This window comes from Amphiprion ocellaris, chromosome 17 (genome assembly GCF_022539595.1).
Source record: "Amphiprion ocellaris isolate individual 3 ecotype Okinawa chromosome 17, ASM2253959v1, whole genome shotgun sequence".
Classification (NCBI taxonomy): domain Eukaryota; kingdom Metazoa; phylum Chordata; class Actinopteri; family Pomacentridae; genus Amphiprion; species Amphiprion ocellaris.
In genome coordinates, this window is record NC_072782.1 from 5,601,690 (window position 1) to 5,621,206 (window position 19,517).

General features: G+C 39.7%; 2 protein-coding genes across 3 annotated transcripts in view; both read right to left on the reverse strand.

The window, feature by feature from the left end:
- LOC111580908 (rab GTPase-activating protein 1) overlaps window positions 1-19,517 on the reverse strand; it is a 79,274-nt gene that overhangs the window by 24,306 nt on the left and 35,451 nt on the right. For both annotated transcript variants that reach the window (XM_023288831.3, XM_023288830.3), the window contains 5 exons: window positions 4,005-4,118; window positions 2,287-2,361; window positions 1,660-1,785; window positions 1,178-1,321; window positions 316-357 (listed from right to left, as the gene is read on the reverse strand). In XM_023288831.3, coding sequence (XP_023144599.1) covers window positions 316-357; window positions 1,178-1,321; window positions 1,660-1,785; window positions 2,287-2,361; window positions 4,005-4,118 — 501 coding nt within the window. The remainder of the gene's footprint in view (window positions 1-315; window positions 358-1,177; window positions 1,322-1,659; window positions 1,786-2,286; window positions 2,362-4,004; window positions 4,119-19,517) is intronic.
- Window positions 13,461-18,623, reverse strand: LOC111580909 (probable G-protein coupled receptor 21). Its single transcript, XM_023288832.3, has one exon. The coding sequence runs from the start codon at window positions 17,484-17,486 to the stop codon at window positions 16,254-16,256; it is 1,233 nt and encodes a 410-aa protein (XP_023144600.1). The 5' UTR covers window positions 17,487-18,623; the 3' UTR covers window positions 13,461-16,253.

The window sequence follows — 19,517 nt, forward strand, 5'->3', positions numbered from 1 at the left end:
ACAGATGAGATAAAGAACAGGTCCAGCTCCAGTCTACAAGTCAATCTAAAAAAAGTAGCCCTGAAGAATTTTTTCCATTAAAGGAACTCTATTCTTGGAGCAAAAGTCCTCTTTAACAAAAAGCATGTGCGCTGTTTTTAGCACTAACAGCGGTGTGACACTGTGCATGTGTCTCACCTGCTCACATGTGCCAACATGTAAAATCTTTCCAAAGGTTCAGCTTCTGTTGGCACTTAACCTCTGCTTCTGTTTCTACTCAGAGCTGTGGGTGTCAGTGTTAAGTGTGTGAGCTCATTTTAGTGCAGGTTGCCTTACCTTCAGAAGTGCCAAGGCTACGTTGAAGATCACACTAATGCCCTGAGAAAAAAGATTAATTTAAGATGGATTCAGTCATGTATTTATTTAAGGTTGAACAAAATTACTGTAGTTTTGCTGTGCAACAGATTTTTAAAGAGATCAACATAATATTCAGTAATGACACTTTTTCAGATTGAGTAAAATATACCAGTTGTAGCTGTTTTCATTCCTTCACAAGCTTTGAGTAGCTGGATACACTGTCTGCTACTCATCCTTGCAGATTATTTGTTACTGCTGTCAGACTTAATAAGGAAAACTTTAGATTATGGTCTTGAAGACAGTTACGTAGCTTGGATAACCATGTTGGATCACCTTAGTCTGAGGTTGTGTGTAATTTGAAACACATTTTTCTGCTGTTGTGATGCTTCATTACAGCATCATAGCAATAACAGTTGTACAGCTTCATATTAAACACAAAAAAATGTTTGCATTATGACAAGAAACCTTCCTTGTCCTCTGGGTTCTTCAAGTGAATGCTAACTAATTTAGCATTCACCTTAAAAGAGTCTTTGATGTTTCAAAACACTTTAATAATTCTATCATTTAAAATTCAGTCAGTCAGTCAATGTCTACAGAAACATCACTATCAAAGCAAATTATTTAGAGTGATTTTGTATTTGTTGTTTTTTTTTTTTTTTTTAAGCGCAAAAGGTTTCTTTGCTAGCATTGGATATTGTGTGTACTTAAAAAGCAGAAATAAATGAACTGAATTCCTTGACAGTGACATTGTAACACAACCTAAGTGCTTTAAAAAGAATGCGTGGACAGTAGGCTATAAAGCTGCACTGCGTCTGTGTGTGTGTGTGTTTTTATTACCAACCTCACACAGGAGCAGGTCAATTATATGGAAGACCATGTAAAGAGGGAACTTGGCTGTGAAGAGGGTGAGGAACCACTGAGAGGCGTACATATGAGCCTCCAGACCCACATTCAGGAAATGGTTGTACAGGTCTGGTATGTATTCCTGGTAAACACAGAGAGAAAGCAAACGGCAGACGAAGACGGGGAGAAGATAACAAAGAGACAGAAGGACATGGGGGTAGAGGAAGAGAGGGAAGCATGAAAGGAGAAAGAAATAGGAGATGCAAGTTAGTAGATTTAAGTTGAACACAAAGAAAAATGTATTCGGGGGAATGGAAATAAAGACGAGGACATATCAGTGCATCAGGGTTAAAAAGGACATTGAGAAAATATAAAGGAGCACTACTGAGTTCATACTGACTGACATCTAGTCTGTCTTATTATATGTGAACACAGTAGACTGCTAAGTGTTCAGAAAAAGCAAATGAAACACATACAAACCTGCATGAGTCTCTCAAGTTGAAAGAACTTGCAATGTAGATCTTCAAAATTCTGCTTGAAAAGGTCCCTGAGCCCATAATCAAACATGATCTTGACCAGCACACTGAAAGCTTGTTCCTCTGGCATCTGAGGGAGACCAACAGCTTAGTAATCAGTAAAGACACAAGTTTCACATGGACATTAACGTACATTTATCGTTTTCCCATATAAATATCGGTAGATTAAAAACTGTCAAATAATTCCTTAAAATGTTGTTACTTTGCACTAATCTCCCCTTTCAGTTCCCACAAAAGATTGACAATATTTCTCCACTAGGTGGCAGCGTTGGCATTTCTCCAGACTGAAAATGTACTTGAAGCAAGTCACACTAAGGTGGCCAATGAATAAAACCATATTATACATTAAATATACACATAAAATTCTTTCTTTAGCTGTTTTTTAAGAGCATATCATCCTACTTCATTGGTTCAGAGAGATATTAGACATGAAAATAACCTAAGCTAATGATCCTGTGTTGCAATAACTTGAAAGGATATCGATGTCAAATAAAAAACAGCAGTTCCTCTCATCTCGTCGTTGTTTGAAAAGCTCCATTTTTTTCTAGACTCTGCTGGTATGTAAACTCACGTGCAGCAGCAGCACAGCAGCCAAGAAGGACTGTCCCTGGCAGTAACCAATCTCCTCATCGTAAACAGAGTAAGCCTGAAGGAGACAAAAAAGGAAAAAGAGAGAGAGTTAGTAAATAAATTTTACGGTAAATTCAACGATCAACGATATCAAAGTCTTGGCAAACTAGCCCAGGGCTGTAAACACATGTAAATACTGATTTTACACTGAATTTGACAGGGAATGAGAAATAAGTTTGCATGGCTCAAGCTCCACTTTACAAAGAAAAAAAGCACTCTTAAGAATAAACACACATCCAATACTTCTTGGTCATTTGTATCTCCTTTTTAGAAATCTTCAAGCGCTACAGTACGCTTATGAGCACATGAAGTGGCTTATGGGCTACCTACACTAACAATAATGGTACAACAAATCAAAGCAAAAACATAGAATACCAAAGTAACTAAAGGAATGAAGTCCAGCTGGAGTGTGAGACCGAGGAACAGAGATAAAAGCAAGGAAAGCAAGGGGAATGTTGATACAGACTAAATGGAGTAAATAAAAGGGGAGAAAGTAAAGAAGAGAACAAGGAAAAGGGCTGTAGTGGCCTACTGAGCTACAAACACAAATAATGAGTACAAGTCGAACAGACAAGCTGTGGATCAATCCATGCACACAGAAAAGGGAGGGCCCACTGAATTATTCACACACACCTGAGGAGGTGCTTGTCTGGGAAGAGATGGATGCCCTCACCTGACTTATACATAATGAATGAAATGAAACTGAAAACTGTGAACACACTGCAGTCAGGCCATTTGTGACAGATTATGGAACTATCCGTTCAAATACACGCATGTATACTACATATGTATTTATTTATACGCCCATTTTTATTTTCATGAGAGACAGAGTGCTGATATTTGATGATAAAAGCATTTAATGACAAGTGAAAGGTTTTGTGTGTGTGTAAGAAAGTCAGCTGTGCATCAGGACTGATTATAATTGTAGTGTGTGTTTGTTCGATTAGGAACTTATTTTGCTTTTCTAGACAGGCAGGGACTGTTGTGAACTTGCTGAACCACCCAGTAACAAAGCGGCGGTGTTAATTAATAAACAGGCCATTTCAACATTGGCATCTCTCACTACTCCTCTACAAATTTCAGGCCTACTGTAAAGCAAGTCATTTCCATAGTAATTACACTGTATTCCAGGGAAACGTGATCCAATCGCACATGTAGATTATTAATAATTCCAAGTTTTCCAGCAATGAACACCACTGCTACCGAAAGACCCATAGTTTATGTCTCACCTGCATAATCTAGGCTAGATATGATATCTTTAATGCATACAGTTTTACAAATACATCATCATCCTTTGTGGTCATGAGATAGTTTTTAGGTCTACTAATATTTTTCTGATGTATTGTGTGCATTATGCGGATTTTAACTCCATGCAATTACCACTAAATGCTGCCCTTTACAAGCAGCAAAGTAGCAGATCATATTCTGTAAGATTCATCTAAAAAGGAGACAAATTAATGCAGTTTGTCTTGTAAATTTAAGTGTAATTACAGTCAAACTGGAACAGAGTGCTGCTAATGTGTTTCTGCAGTCGTGCTACACAGCAGTTTACACCTCATTTGGTATATAGCTGTTGCAGTAGATTTGTGCATTGTGTGAATCCATTTTTGGATTGTCTGCAAAGCAAATACACATTCTACATGGGTGTAAGTGTCCCACCTTGCAGATTTTGTACAGCGAGTCTTGTCCGTCTCCTCCAGTGTCTTTGAAGTAGTCATGTGCAGGAAAAGTCCTGTTAATGTCCCTGGTGATGGCACTGTCCTGAGGAGACTCCTACAAGTGAGGCAAAGGACAGGAGAAATGGGTTGAAGGTAAGTGAAATGAGGTAAAGAGTCTGTGGCAAAGAGAGGAAGAGAGTCTGTAACTTAGGAATCCGCAACACATTCACATTATTAGGTCTCGATGAAAAGGAAAATTCCACAGAGACCCAGCAGTGGTCAGTGTTCTACAGTTTGTGGTGGCTCCACACATTGCTGAGATTTACATTACAGGGCAGGACGAATAACTGGTGGCACAGAACGTTCCCTTCTACAGTACAGACTGTCCACGGCTACATGTCTGTCTTTGCCCATTCCTGTTAAAATTTTATTCAATTTCAGAACACAGCAAGTGGATCTTATGTTCCCAAGGTTTAGAACATAATAATAACAATAGCTAACCGCGATGACAGCTGTGGCAAACTGAAGAAAAACAGATCATACACACATAACACAAAACACAGAGAGAAAAAAGAGAGTAGTTTTTCCAATTACCAATGGTGGAACTATAAAGTAGATTTATCGCTTGCCATGTGTTTTTGTGAAATATCTGCTTCAAGCTTTGCATTTGTTATTGAAAAAATCTTTGATACACTGACCTACTTCCCAATGATGTCGACTGGGAGGTCATATGATTGAAAAATAGGCTGAGACTGAAATACTGGACTGGAAAACATTAGGCTGATAAGAGGGTGTTTGGCTTTCACTGTCAAACTGTCTACAATTAATAATCTGAACTGTATAAACAGAACCTTTTGTCTGTAGGGAACAATAGATGGATGACTAATTGACATTAGAACGTGCAAAGGTGTAAATAAAAGTATATGCACGAGAAAGAAATGCTTTAAATGTTTCAAGAAAAAGAAAATGCTGTCATCAGTACAACTTGAGGAATGGAGGGTTTTGTTTTACTGTTGTGCCCTCTTTTTCCCCCATAAAAATTGATGTGATTCCATTCAGGCTGACTGGTGTTACTGAAAAGAAAAAGAACAAGAGTCTACAGGCATGCTAGTTGGCCATGCTATGCAGTGAGTTAAAATGACAGTGGGTGCATTCTCATACCCATACTACATGCTAAGCCAGAAAAAGATTGAGCATGTCCCAATATATAGTGTGTCAAAAATGCCAGGATGTCTTACTATATCCATTCATACATTGCAGTATATAAATGAGTATACTTTATGGCAATTCTGACCCGCAATCATTATCAGCAGAAGATATGTCACTTTCGTCACAGTATCTGGCTCAAATTAGAAGCTTGAACCGATGAGAGTGCACTTATTTCACACTACACAAAGGAGGAAGACAGTTAATGCATAAGACACAATACTGTGAGAAACGCAGTATGTCCCAACTGTATGCAAAAAGTATGTAATTTGTAACAGCAGCTGTAGTATGTACTGAGAAGAAGATGAAAAAGTATGTGAAATGCAGGAACTGCTACCATGCTGATGCGAAGCAGCCACATGTTTAGCCTTTGGTTAAAGACCAAAGTATTGGAAGAATTTAACATTTTTGCCTGATAATGTTGCCAGTAAAATAGAAGGGGTCACATAAGTGATTACAGTTCAACATGAAGTAGACCAGGCAATGCTTGCACTAAATTTTATGGCAAACTAATGTTGCTTTTCCATCAGCACCTACTCGGCTTGAATCTACTCGGTTTGTGAGGTTTTCCATTAAGATGTAGTACCTGGTACCAGGTACTATTTTACTACCTTCTCCACTGGGGCTCCAATCGAACTGAGTCGAGCCCATAATGTGATGTCTACAGAGTGCAGGCCACTGATTGGACAGGGAGTGACGACACACCAGACCTGTACCGTGGGCAAATGAAAAGGTCGATACTTTTCTGTCTTTGGTGGCGGACCAAAGAATACAGAGAGAGCTGGACGATGCGACTCGCAACAAGAAAGTATATCAGGAGATCTCTGAGCGGATGGCCGCCATGGATACAGTAGGACAATGAAGCAGCGTCGGGAGAAGCTGAAAAAGCCCAAAAGTGACTATCGGTCCATCGAGGACCACAACGGCCAGAGTGAGTCAAACCATAGGTGTTGGAAGTGGTTTAGCCAAATGGACGTCATTTGGGGCACCGACCGGCGAGCAACGGGAGGGAGAGTGGCCTCCACTCCACTGCTGCATTATTATAGACCATGTTCGAGGACAGCGAGTGTTTTGTGACTCCACCCACAATGAGGTGGGACTCAATTGTAATGGAAAACGACCTAAACCGAGTCAAGTTGAGCCGAGTAGGTGCTAGTGGGAAAGCGCCATAATAATTCTTGAGCTGTTTCACCCAAAACAACTAATGGTAACCTCATGGTGATATTAGAGAAAAGAAATCAAGGCAACAAATTCTGTAGGATTCATTCTATGGGAACCATGACTGTGAATACAAATGCATCCAGTATCTGTTGAGATATTTCCGTGTGGACTAAAGCAGTCAACCAGCCAGCTTGTCACCCCTAGAACTAACCCATAGCTAACCACAAGCATGGCTAAAAACTTTGCTTTAAGAAAAGCAAGATGAGGCGGACAGACTACGACATGTCCAGGATGTCCCCTGCCATTGCCCTAATGAGGATTAAGCAATGTATAGATAATGGATGGATGGATGGAAGATGAGGCAGGATTGTTCAGCGCCAGAATATGCTGACAAAAGAAGAAAGGTAATCTGATGTTGCCTTGAATGTTTGCAGAAACACACAAGAAGGTGTGACCACAACGCAAACTGCAGTGCAAACACAATCCCAGGTAAACACGCTTCTTTGGGATATCCCTCTGCTGTGATGACAGAACCCCACACCATGGAAATACCACACACACAGATCAGTAAATACTCCAGTCTAAACTAGCCGTGCTTTTCAAAGATTAATCACCACTCATTTCATTATTGATGACCAGTGTATTTGGAACAAACAGCCTCTAAATAAGTAATGTTACCCTTAGAAACCCTCCCATTACACGACAAATCAAATGCACACTTAAATATATCTTCATAAAGCATTTGGAGACAAAGTGTGTCTGATGTTGGGTGACATTCATTTGACTTTGTAGGAGGAAAGCGTTCTTTGTGCTGGGGCCCTTCTCTCACACCATCAGTGGGTAATTAGGCAGTCAGCAGGATCAAAGAGGGTTTGCCTTTCAGTCAGCGGTAAGGAACAATAGTGTCTCACCGAGCTCATGTGAATTTAACAAATTAATATGATACTCCATTGATCCACGTCGGAAAATCTCACCACGACACCAGCAATTCAGAAACTAATCTTACAGTTTTCCAACATCCTCTGCCTTGCCCAAATGTACTTTTGCAGGATTGAACTTTATTAACATTGGTTTCAAAATCCTTACTAGCAAAAAACCATTCTACAACCCCAACTCCAAAGTAGACGTAAACCAAAGCCATACACCAAAGAAAATCCCTTCATTTCAATCACCAATGCTTTTCAAATCTCTCTTGCTCACTTAGCAGCTAATTATACCTTCTTAGCTCTGCTACTGTACCCATCAAGTCCCTCCCTCTCTTTTTTTCCCTGAGGTTTCTGTTCCAACTTCCACAGAGGAAGAGTGTGTAACAAAAATAATGCAAGTATTAGAAGAAATGCAGGAAGACAGGGATACTTAAACAAAGCAAGCTAACGGGGATCAGAGACCAACAACAGAACGAACGATGCCACACCCTGCATTTCATAGTAATTGTGTGTGAGTACCAGTTTGTGTTGTAGACCTTGAGAGTGACTGTATTTTGTCAGGTCCTCACTTTCAGAAATACCTAGTAAGTGACGTTTGAGAGGCAAAACTTGGTTTGAGGATGGAATTAGGTTTAGGTTGGATTAGGTTAGGTTAGATTATGTCTTTTTCTTATTTACACTTTTAGATTTGAAAATGCAAATAAAGCTTTTTGTTGTCAGAAATTAGGTACAGATGTGCAGCTGTGACTACAGATACGGTATAACTGGATGCTTTGGAAAGGATACAACAATTCTGGTCAGAGTAGGGCCAGTTCCTCGGCTGTTAAATGCTGGTGTTTTACTCTGTATCTTACATATATTGCACTACACCAGTCTATAACACATAGCACATCCCATTGGTAATGGTAATTAGAATGTTAAAAAGAAGCCAAATATGTCCTCTTGCCTCTAACAAAGACTGTAAAATCCTACCTCAGTGGAGCTGAACCGATTCGTCCAACAGACGATCAACAGAACAATTATTTGCAGCTATTTTTCAAATGATTCTGTCATTTATCAAGCAAAAACTGTGGGAAAAAAGTGCTACAACTGTAGGTTCCTTTTCAAATTGAAGAACTGCTGCTTAAGTCTGTCATAGATAGTAGCAGAATACTGAATAGGTTTCCAAACCTAACAGAATACTGTTAGGTTTGGATATTTGGTTTGACAGAATTGAAGAGATTTGAAAATGTCATGTGAAGTTGCAACTGGACCTTTATCAACCATTTTTTGACATCTTATAGATGAAATTACTAACAATTACAGATTAATTCATTAATTAATAAAAATAACTGTCTGTACCCTTATAAATTTCACTGTAACTTAACTTTTAAAACTTGACTACTCTCCTTTTTCCAGCAGATGTGGAGGGGCCTCACCATAAAGTGTATCAGCAAAATTCAACCAGACTGGATTTTAGCCTCAAGGCTAGAGAAAAGAAATCTGTTAATTCACAGAAAAAGTTATTGGCATTGATGCATTTTAGAGCCCACACTAGGAGATGCTGCATCCAGTGTGAAGGGCACATTACATCGCGCTACAGTCGCTCAGTGAAAGATAACGATCCATGTTTATACAGGCACCACTTAGCCATACTTATCTGAAGTGCTGAGAGCATGCACAAAGACCTCTGACATAGTGGCCAATTAGCTTCCTCTCTGTCTTTCTGTCTGTTCAGTTAAAGAGAAGTTTAGAATGAGCGTAGCGTGAGACGGGGGAGAAAACAGATCCACTATCTCATGGTAGTGTACGGAAGCATGAGAACCAGATAAAACAAAAAGACAACAACAGAGGAGGCGAAAATGAGAAAATGAGGGCACTCAAGAAAGTGTATATCTATACAAATGCTTAAAAGAGGACTCAAGTGGTACTCCATCATTGAGTATGTATCTAAATTTATTTCATTTCTTCTATTTATAACACTACGTGTGAAGATTAATGGTAAGAAAGCACTGTAACAGAAAAAAATAATAAATCTAACATTCGTTGGACCACCCTTTGCTGTTAAAACAGCACCAATTCTCCTCGGTACACTTCAGCACAGGTACTTGGCGGCTATGTTGTAACGAACATCTTGGAGGGCTTACCACAGGTCTTTAGTGGATTTAGGTGGTCTTAGGTGCTCCTGTCTCTTTATGTAATCCCTGACTGACTGGATGATGGGGAGATCAGGGGCCATAACATCTGCTGCATGACTTCTTATTGTAGCTGACCTGCTGCTCTTTTTTAGGCTCTAGCTTTATGCCTGGGGTTAGTCCAGACAAGTAACCAATTGTTGTGTGAATGAATGATGGGATATGACTTTAAACATGTGAAGTGGCTATAACATCACATTTGGTATTTTGTACAGAAACCAGGCACACATTTTAAAGCAGTATAAAGACATTTAAGAGTTTACTAAAGCTGCCTTTTAAAAATTAAGAATCATTTTAAAATACCTGATGCGATCTTTCCCATGCATGCATTCGTGCCGTTGCATTATCCAGTTGAAAGATCTTTGAACTAACACAATCCATAGACCGAAACTAAAATAAAAACATCAGGCTGGAGTCCATTAGTCCGGTACCCTCAGCTTTCAGGACATAATTTAAAATCCTCCTGCTGGTATACAAAGCCCTTAATGGCTTGGTTCCATAGTACATTTAAGACATGCTGTCAAGCGACAAACCCAGTGGACCTTTCAGGTCACAAGATGCCAATCTTCTGCATGTACCTAGCTAACATTTATGCGGCTTTAGAATAACTAAAGACAATTTTATTCAGTGAAGTGTTCTCTTGAAGGCTTTACCAGGGGTTTAGTTTTGTTGCACATATTTATGTATGTATATAAGCATTGTAAATATATGTGTGTGCTGTACCATTAATGTATTGCCCCTATTATTATCATCACGTAAATCAGTTAAACAGCTTTTGCGTGAACTGAATAGAAAAATCCTGCTGCGGGATAATAATCATGGCTGATTATCACCTTGTGTGCCACAAACTATAAATTTCTGATTTGCTGTTGTTAGATTTCTACAACATTATAATTTTAAGCAGACATATTCAACTACAGATTGTCAAGAAATACATCATAAGTTGATGCATAATGCTGTATGAGACATAATAGTTAATAACTATGATACTCTCCCATAGTCACAAACCAACAGTCCCATCTCCAGTCAAAGGTTTTCTTTATTCATAATATAACTGATTTGACAGCAAAAAACTGCAAAGACTAAAGCTACTCCTGCTCACCAGTTCTGCTTCTGTTCATGTGTCCTGGCGAACATATGAATGCTTCACGGATACTGTCAGAGTCAAGTAAATGCCAGAGTAGTACTGTAGGGAAATCAAAAAAAGATCTATGAAATGCGTGGAAGTCAAGGGACAAAACATGTTCTTCTAACAGAACTACAACAAAATCTCCTCTCTGTGGGTAAGTTCTCAGTTACAGTGTGTTTGTGTGTGTGCCTGTGCGCACTTAATTGTGTGTCTAAAGCTAGAAATAAAGTACCAGAGTAGGGCTTCCGTGAGAAGGCTGAATAGCGAGCCCTCTATTGTTTATGTCCCTGATTTTCTCTGACTCAACACAATAGCTGACATGTCATTCTGTTATTCTTTCTCTGCTCCTAAAGGACCCTGCTGAGATGCCAAGAGAACATGGGGTGATATTTATCAAGCTTGCTACAAACCTTGCTCCCTAACCCACATAACCCAGAGTGCTACCTTTTGATTATTTCACTCAATTCTGAATGTGACAGTAAGTTCAAAGCTTTCTAAAAGTTACCAAAGCGGATATTAATTAAATTTAGTGTCTCTTTTTCTTCACAATATTCTGTAATCGACAGATGTTCAAGCTACCCACAGCGCCGTTTCCTCACCTTAGCGTCATCCATCATTAAATCTTAATAGCCTGTCTCATGCCCTACTTTTTGTACCATTTGTGTACTGGTGTTCAGCAGAACGACAGCAGGCAAAGTATGTGACAGATATAACAGAGATGACAAAGAAGAAGCAATGTAAATCACCACATACTAAATACACTGCCAGAAGGTGTTATTTTCTAACTGACAGTACAAAAGTTTGGCACTGTAGTTTTGCCAGAATACAGGTCCAGTTGACTACCTGCTGGCAGAAATATGGTGCGACTACGTTTCTGTAATTACATGTTAACACAGCAACAACTGATATTTATCTAGAAAAGATGTGACATTTGAAAGAAGAAGAAAATTTGGACTTGAAATCGCTCTTGCAGTTTCTTTCTCGCACCCATACGTGTACACAAACATTCTCTGTCAACAGCAACGCAATTATTTCACGGTCATTTTAATACACTGAGACCATATCACATTTATTTGCTCAGTACAGATAAACGACATGTACATCTTACAAAACCATACAGGTTGCAATGCATCATGTGATGAAAAGACTCACTCTCAATGGCAGCAAACAAACATGTCTGACCAACATTCACAATTTATAAAAGCACCCATCTTATGCAAACCTTAAAACAAATATCGACACCATTGTGAAAATATGACATGTACTGTCATTATTCAGCATGGTAATGGCTCCATGTTCTCCATCTGAAGCTCACAAAGACCCCATTGTTCACTGTGAGAAATTTGTAACGTTCACTGCGGACAAAAACAAATTCTCGGACTGAAATTCCCATGTTCGGAATATTTTAGGACCAAGGTTTAGTTACACAGTGATCAGTCCTGTCTTATGTAAATGTGATAATGATCTTTTCAGAACAGCTGTGTCATGAATCAGTCATTAAGAGCTCCGCTTGTTCAGAGTAGAGCTGGGTGATAAAAACCATCTTGTTGATTATTACAAATAAAATCTCCTCATAATGATGATAAACAACTGGAATTATGATAATGTAAATCAGGCCTAATCTGAAAAATCACCCCATTAGATTGCAAGAATAAGGTTGTGTAACTAACACATGTTGTGCCAAAACAACAACAACAGAAAAATACATAATGTTGCCACAAAAGGCCACACAAGATAAGTAAAACGTGGAAGGGAGAGGTCACATAACAAGTTGACCACCTGTGCCCACAAAGACAGGAAGGACAACAAACATTTTCCACCGTTTCAGATGGCAGCGCTGCCACATAACTGCTATGTACAAAGACAGAGTCTGCAGTTCCAAGCTGCTAATACTAACACCCAACCTCACAAGCAGTCTTCTCTGTGACAGAAATCAGACAAGCTGTCACTTTATAGGTGACATTCTCCAAACTAAAATTTATTATTTGCTGCTATTATGTGGCACATAGAAAAAAGTAGTTTCGAGCCTTACAATAACGCAATCAAAAGCTAAGAAATTATACTTTTAAATATCACAGTCACAACAGTATGTGACTTCAGCAGCTATATTCGGACTGTGCTTGTTCCCAAGACACACAAATCTGTGTAAAGAAAGTACTGATGCACCTAAAACTGTTTGCCAACACAATAACACGCCAAAAGAAGAAGATGGAAAAGCAGCAGCTGCATTCTAATGTTTCTGGATTAACTGTAAAGGGGTTAAAATAAACTTAAATTTGTTCATGTGTTTACACTATCAGCAAAGCGACTGAGTATAATGTAAGGACATTGGAAACACAACATAGCCAGTGGTTATGGAAACAAGGAACCATTTTAATCTTCCTTTTTTGCACCTATTGCCGACTTTATTTATGCTTACCTGTCAATGACCTTCCTGATTTCACCGATCAAATGTAGTATGCACTCACTTACTACTGAGTTCACCACCAGTTTTTTTTCCTTCTTCCATTGAAAAAGGCTTCATTTAAGCAACAAATTACTTCCTAGACCAGACTTAGTGTCCATATTTCCTTTTGTTCTCACTAATCCTCCCCAAAACGGCGCCATAGTTCCGACAGTCACCAGCATCATTTTCTTGAGAACTTAAAAGTTGATTGTTTTTCCACAGAAGGATGGGAACGTGTGTGCATGACCGCTAATGTAACCATGTTCTGGGATCATCATTTCCTTTAACACTTTGCCCTAAATACAGATTTCTAAGGAACTGTGCCATTAACCGTTATGGGAATTAACATCCTATAAGTAGTGAACTTTATCGGACTTCCAAATAAAAACGACAACATTTACAGTAGAGACATATCCACAAGAAAATAAAAGTATCTTTATAAAAACAGCTTCAGTCATTTCAATCAGAAAGCATGCTGCTAAACCTACCAAGACTGTGCAACATTTAACACTTCACAAGAGAACAAACAGAAATTAAGTGATTGTACAAAATAAATTTGTGTACTTTGACAATCAGACATTCAATACGACATTTCTGTACACTGGCAATAGTTCAGACAATGGAACGAAATAAGGTACAAATAGGAAAGATTACAATATTTGGCAATGCTGCACAAACGGCAGCCAATATATTTAAAGACAACATGTGAATCTATCTAACACTGTACATCACACTCACACATAGTAAAAAAAAAATACAGTATATTTGAGGGAAGGAATGTGCAGCTAAGAAAGCAATGAAAGGTGATAACTTTGTTAGCACCTTTGCTAGAAACACACTGAACAGTCCAAATTCAGCCAATGGTCACATCCTGACATACCAACACACACTAATATGTGCCGGGTACACAGGAACAAATACATGCAAAGAAATGTAACAGTTTGAGTCGTGTTTACTCCTCGTTATCTTCAGTTTTACAGAGGAGAGGAAAATTGATTGAACTATGTATTTGTGAAAAAGACCTGAATTAACAGTCACATTTTTGATTACTTTGCCCAACAAATGCAGTTCAGGTTACAATGAAGGTGGAATCGAATGGCAGAGACTGACTAATACACATTTACAGCACTGCATATTCATACAATAGCCAGTCTGTGCCACGTCTTCTGAAAACAGTCACAGGTCTACAAACTGAGCCCTCCTCAACTCTTAAAGGAAAATATTTTCCCAACAGATCATTTTCATTTATACATCAAGGCAACATTATGTCACGTTATACTGACCAACAGTGATAATCATGCACACAAGGCATCACTGAGCCAACAGTGCAGTGGACCTTTTACACAAACTCTGTGTAAAACCCACTAGCATATCACTAGATCTTCACATGTTAGACACTTATAAAAATATTATAATAATATATTCTATTGAATTTTCTTTGGTAGATTAGATAAGATATATAAAGCTAGAATATCTGCACCTAAATAAACATGAGTCTTCATAGCTCAACACACAGGTCATTTTTATCAACTTTAGATTGTAACACAGGTTATGTACGTTTTGATTAAATTCAGCTAATTATTGGTCTTGATTCTTTTGTATTAAATATCAAGAGGTGAAATTAACCTACAGACCTACACATGGAAACAAGATGACAAAAACAGGCTAGAACAAGTGCATGCACGTAGATGTGCACGTACAGACGCACACTTGCAACTGCAATTCCCAGAGGTTTGGGGGTTAGATTTGTGTCATGGTGCTGCACAGAGGTTAACCTCCTGACAGAGTCAATGGGCTGTTTGTCTGTTCTGTTTGCATGTGATCCTCCTGTGCTGGTGTGCACATGCGCTAGTCCCCGAATGCAGCCACAATAATGCAGTCATGATACGGCATATACCTAAGTTTACAGCAAGGTAATTATCTGCACAATTATGTAGATGTGAAATTTATACAGTCACACATCTGACTTCTCATCAGACTGTTCCTCTCTGCCAAAAACGAGGGGTAAAAGTCACAGCTCACGAGATATCCAATTAAATGCTTTATATTTTTACCTTCGATCAATAGCTTTTAAAAAAAAATCAGCTCAAAGATGTACCAACAATCAGTATAAAGTAAGTGTAAAAATACATCCTTTCTTGGTCTTTCTTTGCCTTGGAAATACTTACAAAATAAGTTTAGCTACACAATCAAAAAAAGGTGCAATTAAATTGAAAAAGATTTGAAATACTACTTGAAATTCACTAAAATACATTTTCTTTTTGTCAGGTTAACAGTCGTACACCAAAGCTGGGCGGCATGTCATATTATAAACAATGGGTGCAGTGTGTGAACCCACAAATTAGCTACAGACATAACATTTTCTCAACAACGTCAATAAATAATCTAAAAGTTCAAGAACAGATGTCTTGATTCAGACAAATCATAATCATTTCAGTCAATGCAAACAACCTATAAAACAATGTGTGCACTGGATCTATATTCGTCAACCTCTTTCCATTTCTTTTAAACTCAGTCAATCAGCGAATAGCAAGAGACACAACACGAAACACACTGTTGCATCATTTTAAATATTCAGTACTGAGGGGGTAAAAATTAAAGAGCTTGCTATTGGCCTTTCACATCAGTACAACTTCACTAAATCACAGCAGTCAGTTGATCGGTTTGCATTCATCTCTTCTTTGTCGCATTCAACACACAGTGTGCACAAAGTGATTCTCATACAGCACAGACAGTTTTTCACAACAGTTTTCTTGTAACACTTTGTTGTTTTGGCAAAATAAGTTAAGGATTCACTTCCAAAAAACCAAGACCAGTAGATAAACATTTTGTTCATCCTAAAAAGAGTTCACTACACCAGAGATTTTCAAACCTTTTTCTCCTCCTTTCCAACACCTTCCATCTATCACTCCTGTCCATATATGTATTGTGTGTTTCCTTGACCATTAGAACACATTGTGAAGGGATATTTAGGCCTTCCTTTTCGTCTTGCTTTGCGTTTGGCTCTCATTTTCTGTCTCTGCCAGCTGTGACCGGTGCCGAGAGGATGCCTGTGTAACCTCCAAATATGAAGGCAACAGGAGTGCCAGACTGACACCTCCTTCCATCTCTTTACAGCACATTTTAGCAACATTTTACAGCAATTTCCTCAAGCATTTTGTGAAATTTCAAATGCCAATTTGGCACAAGACCTTTCTCTGTTTATGCACTACACATGACATGTTGTACCAATTCCCATTTCCCCGTGGCCATATCCATATCCTGGCCCTGCACACCCCTTTTCAACGGAACCAACGAAAGCCTTTTTGGTGTTCCTAACCCCAAAGCCACTGCCACTGCTCTGTAAACAGAAGGAGCAGAGGCGTTTGAGGCCCTTTCTGAAGGCAGAATTAGAGAGGCTGTAAATGAGACAGTTGCAGAAGCTGTTGCTGATAGCCAGCCATGTGGTGAGGAACGAGGCTGCAGGGTGGTGGTAGATCCGTCCGCTCTCCAACAGAAAGTAGAGGATGTAGGGCAACCAGAGGATATAAAACACACTGGTGATGCGAAACAACACCATAGCATATCGTTTGTCTGGATATGTGGATGTGGGCTGCTGATACTGGTGATGAGGCTTTTGTGGTTGGGGCATGTGAGGCAACTGCCCTTGCTCTACAGTACTGTTGTCCTTGACCACAGATCCTGCGGTCATTCCCGGGCCCTGCAGCTGCTGGGGTCGGTAGCGAGCGTGGCGCTCACTGATTTCCCGGGTGTGCTGTCGGCAGATCTTGAAGATGTTGGCATAGGTGAAGCAGACAGTGAGAGCAGCCGGGGCGTAGAGCAGCGCAACAATAAAGGTTGTGAAAGCCGGATGAGTCCTCCACTCAATTGCACACCACTCCACCACATCGCCGTGGTAACCAGGTTTCCCCCATCCAAGGAAAGAGGGGAGAAACACCAGAGCAGAGTACAGCCATATTAGAACGATACAGCAGCGCACTCGACAAGGTGTCACTAGAGAGGCGTAAGTCAAAGGTCGTGTGATGGCGATATAGCGGTCCACACTCACACACGCTAAAGACACCATCGAAACTGACTTTAAAACAGACACCATGTACCCAAACACCTGGCAGGTGAGTTTGGGGTTGAGGCCCTGGAGGCGATGGAGCAGGGACAGGGAGGGGAAAAGGCAGCTGACTCCCACCAGCAGATCAGCGTACGCCATGGTCTGGATGAAAGCACTGGTGGTGTGCTGGCTGAGCAAAGGAGCGCAGTGAAACACAAATATCACCACCAGATTACCAGAAATAATAAGAACAGTGAGGAGAAGGATGATAGAGACTTCAAGGAGGCAGGTGGTGAAAATTTGGGAATAGCCTATCTCAAGTAAGCAGAAAGGTGCAGATAGGTTTGATGAGTCAGCAGAGCTCTGGTTCAGTGGATCCAGGGAGGAATTCATCATCTTGGGCAGGAATACGTGTCTGAGAGGCCCTTCAGGGTACGATGAATCCAAGAGCCCACTATTCTGTCAGGTAGCTGGCTGGTTCTGAAAGTAGCTGTGTGGTTTCAGTCCAAATAAAAAGCTCCATGCTGTGGTTTCACAACGAGGCTGTCACCGTCCACCATTTCAAATGTAGGAAGAATGGAGAGGACACAGAAAGGTGAGGAAGTCCTCTAGAATTGTCCTCAGTACAGGCAGATGTGGGTAAAAGTGGTGAACACACACAAAAATGGGTATTCCTTTTCTTTGTTCTGTCAGTGAAGCGCACTTCCCAGCCAAAGCCACAAAAAAGAAAATAGACAAAAATGTGACTTTGATGGAATTCTGGTCCAAGTTATGCTCGAAATGCCTCCACTCCCTATAAAGTCTGAGATGTCTTCAACATCTGTTGCAGCTGTATGAATCCCAGATTGAAGGTCTCTCTTATCTGTCTGTTGTCCACAGAGTCACAGACACCGTATCCAGTGAAAAGACATTTTTGTTTAATGCGCTGCATACAAAAACTGTGGGAAAGATTGCGCATAATTTCTCCTTTTGATTCTGTCCTTCAACCTGCTTATCTTCTCCTCTTCTCCTCTGCTTGCCTGCTGCTCTTTTACCCTCTTTTCACCACTCTTCCATCTCCGCTTGCTCTTGTCTCAGTTTCTGTCTGGTCCTTTGCAGCAAGATCACAGCAGAGAGCCGTGAGCTGAGAAGATGAAGGCAGAGTGTGGGATGACTGATGTTTAAAACACACACATAAAAACACACCTCAGCCGTTATTTCTATTCAGAAGAGCAGGAACTATGGCTGGAGTGGAAATCAGGAAGGCAGGCATGTCGATGCTGGGAGAGCCCCTGTGCTCATTTATCCTCCTTTGCTGCCTCTTTCTCACACTCCTTCTCGCTGCCTCTGCCTCTCTCTACAGAAACAGCGGCGCCGTGGCCCCTCCCTTTCCCCGAGGCTCCAACCAATGATCAAGAGCAAAGACACGAGGCTGCCTCCTTCCTCCAACCTCTCACTCCTCCCCAGATTTTTTTGTGACAACATTTCTGATAGTCACCCCAAGATTTAAACATACAGTTTCACATTGCTAAAATTAGCAATATTGAGAGTAACCTTCGTGTTTTCAAACTGACATTATATTCTACAGCTTTTCCCCTCATTCTGAAAAGAAAGGGAAATTTGACTGAATATTTGTCTCTTTCCAGTGCCATACAAGTTGCTGTATTTGTGTAAGTGAAACAATTAGCACACGTTCTGGTACGGTTCACAGGAACTATTTCTATTATTATTCTCATTGTAAGCCAAGGACATACAGTACTGAACAGCTGGTTCCCCTATAGTTTTGTGCATCCTAGCATACTGAAAAGACTGTACAGATGTGATGCTTACGGCACTATACAAGTTACATCAAGTCTTATGTGTGGGTAAAATCTGCTTCTATAAATATAGGGCACATAGACAGAGTAGAACTTTGCTATGCTGTATTTAAAGCACTGTTTTTATTGGAGTTCTCAACCTATAGGTTTACAAATGACGCCTTAACTTCAACTCAATTGTTTTTTTAATGATGATATTCTTACTGAAAAGCAATAATCTTTTGCTAGTTTATTTGTTTTTTACATTTGTAATTTATTAATAATAAACTGCAGTGATTTAGAAGCTTAAGAGACTGACAAATTTAAATAAATAAAAGCACAGCGCATGTAATTTAATTTGTGCTCACGGTCTGTGTAATTAGCAGCTGATTCACTAACGCAGCGAGTAATTATGCAATTAGTAACTGGGTTTGCCGTCTAGGTGCAAACTGCAAGACTGAAAAGTGCAATTCAGCGGCGCAAGTTCTCAAGTTCAGATAGGAAATAAAAATCAACCATCATCAAGCTCATGAAGAGGTGTGTAAAAACTAGTGTTGGAGAAAAAATTTCCCCCAGAAAAGAAGAAATTACATAATAAAGATGTGCATGTGATTGCTGAATAAACACAGTACTACAGTGCACACATACAATT

Bases quoted from the DNA above. Each gene is read 5' to 3' on its own strand.
- LOC111580909 (XM_023288832.3), bottom strand. From the start codon at position 17,486: ATGATGAATTCCTCCCTGGATCCACTGAACCAGAGCTCTGCTGACTCA.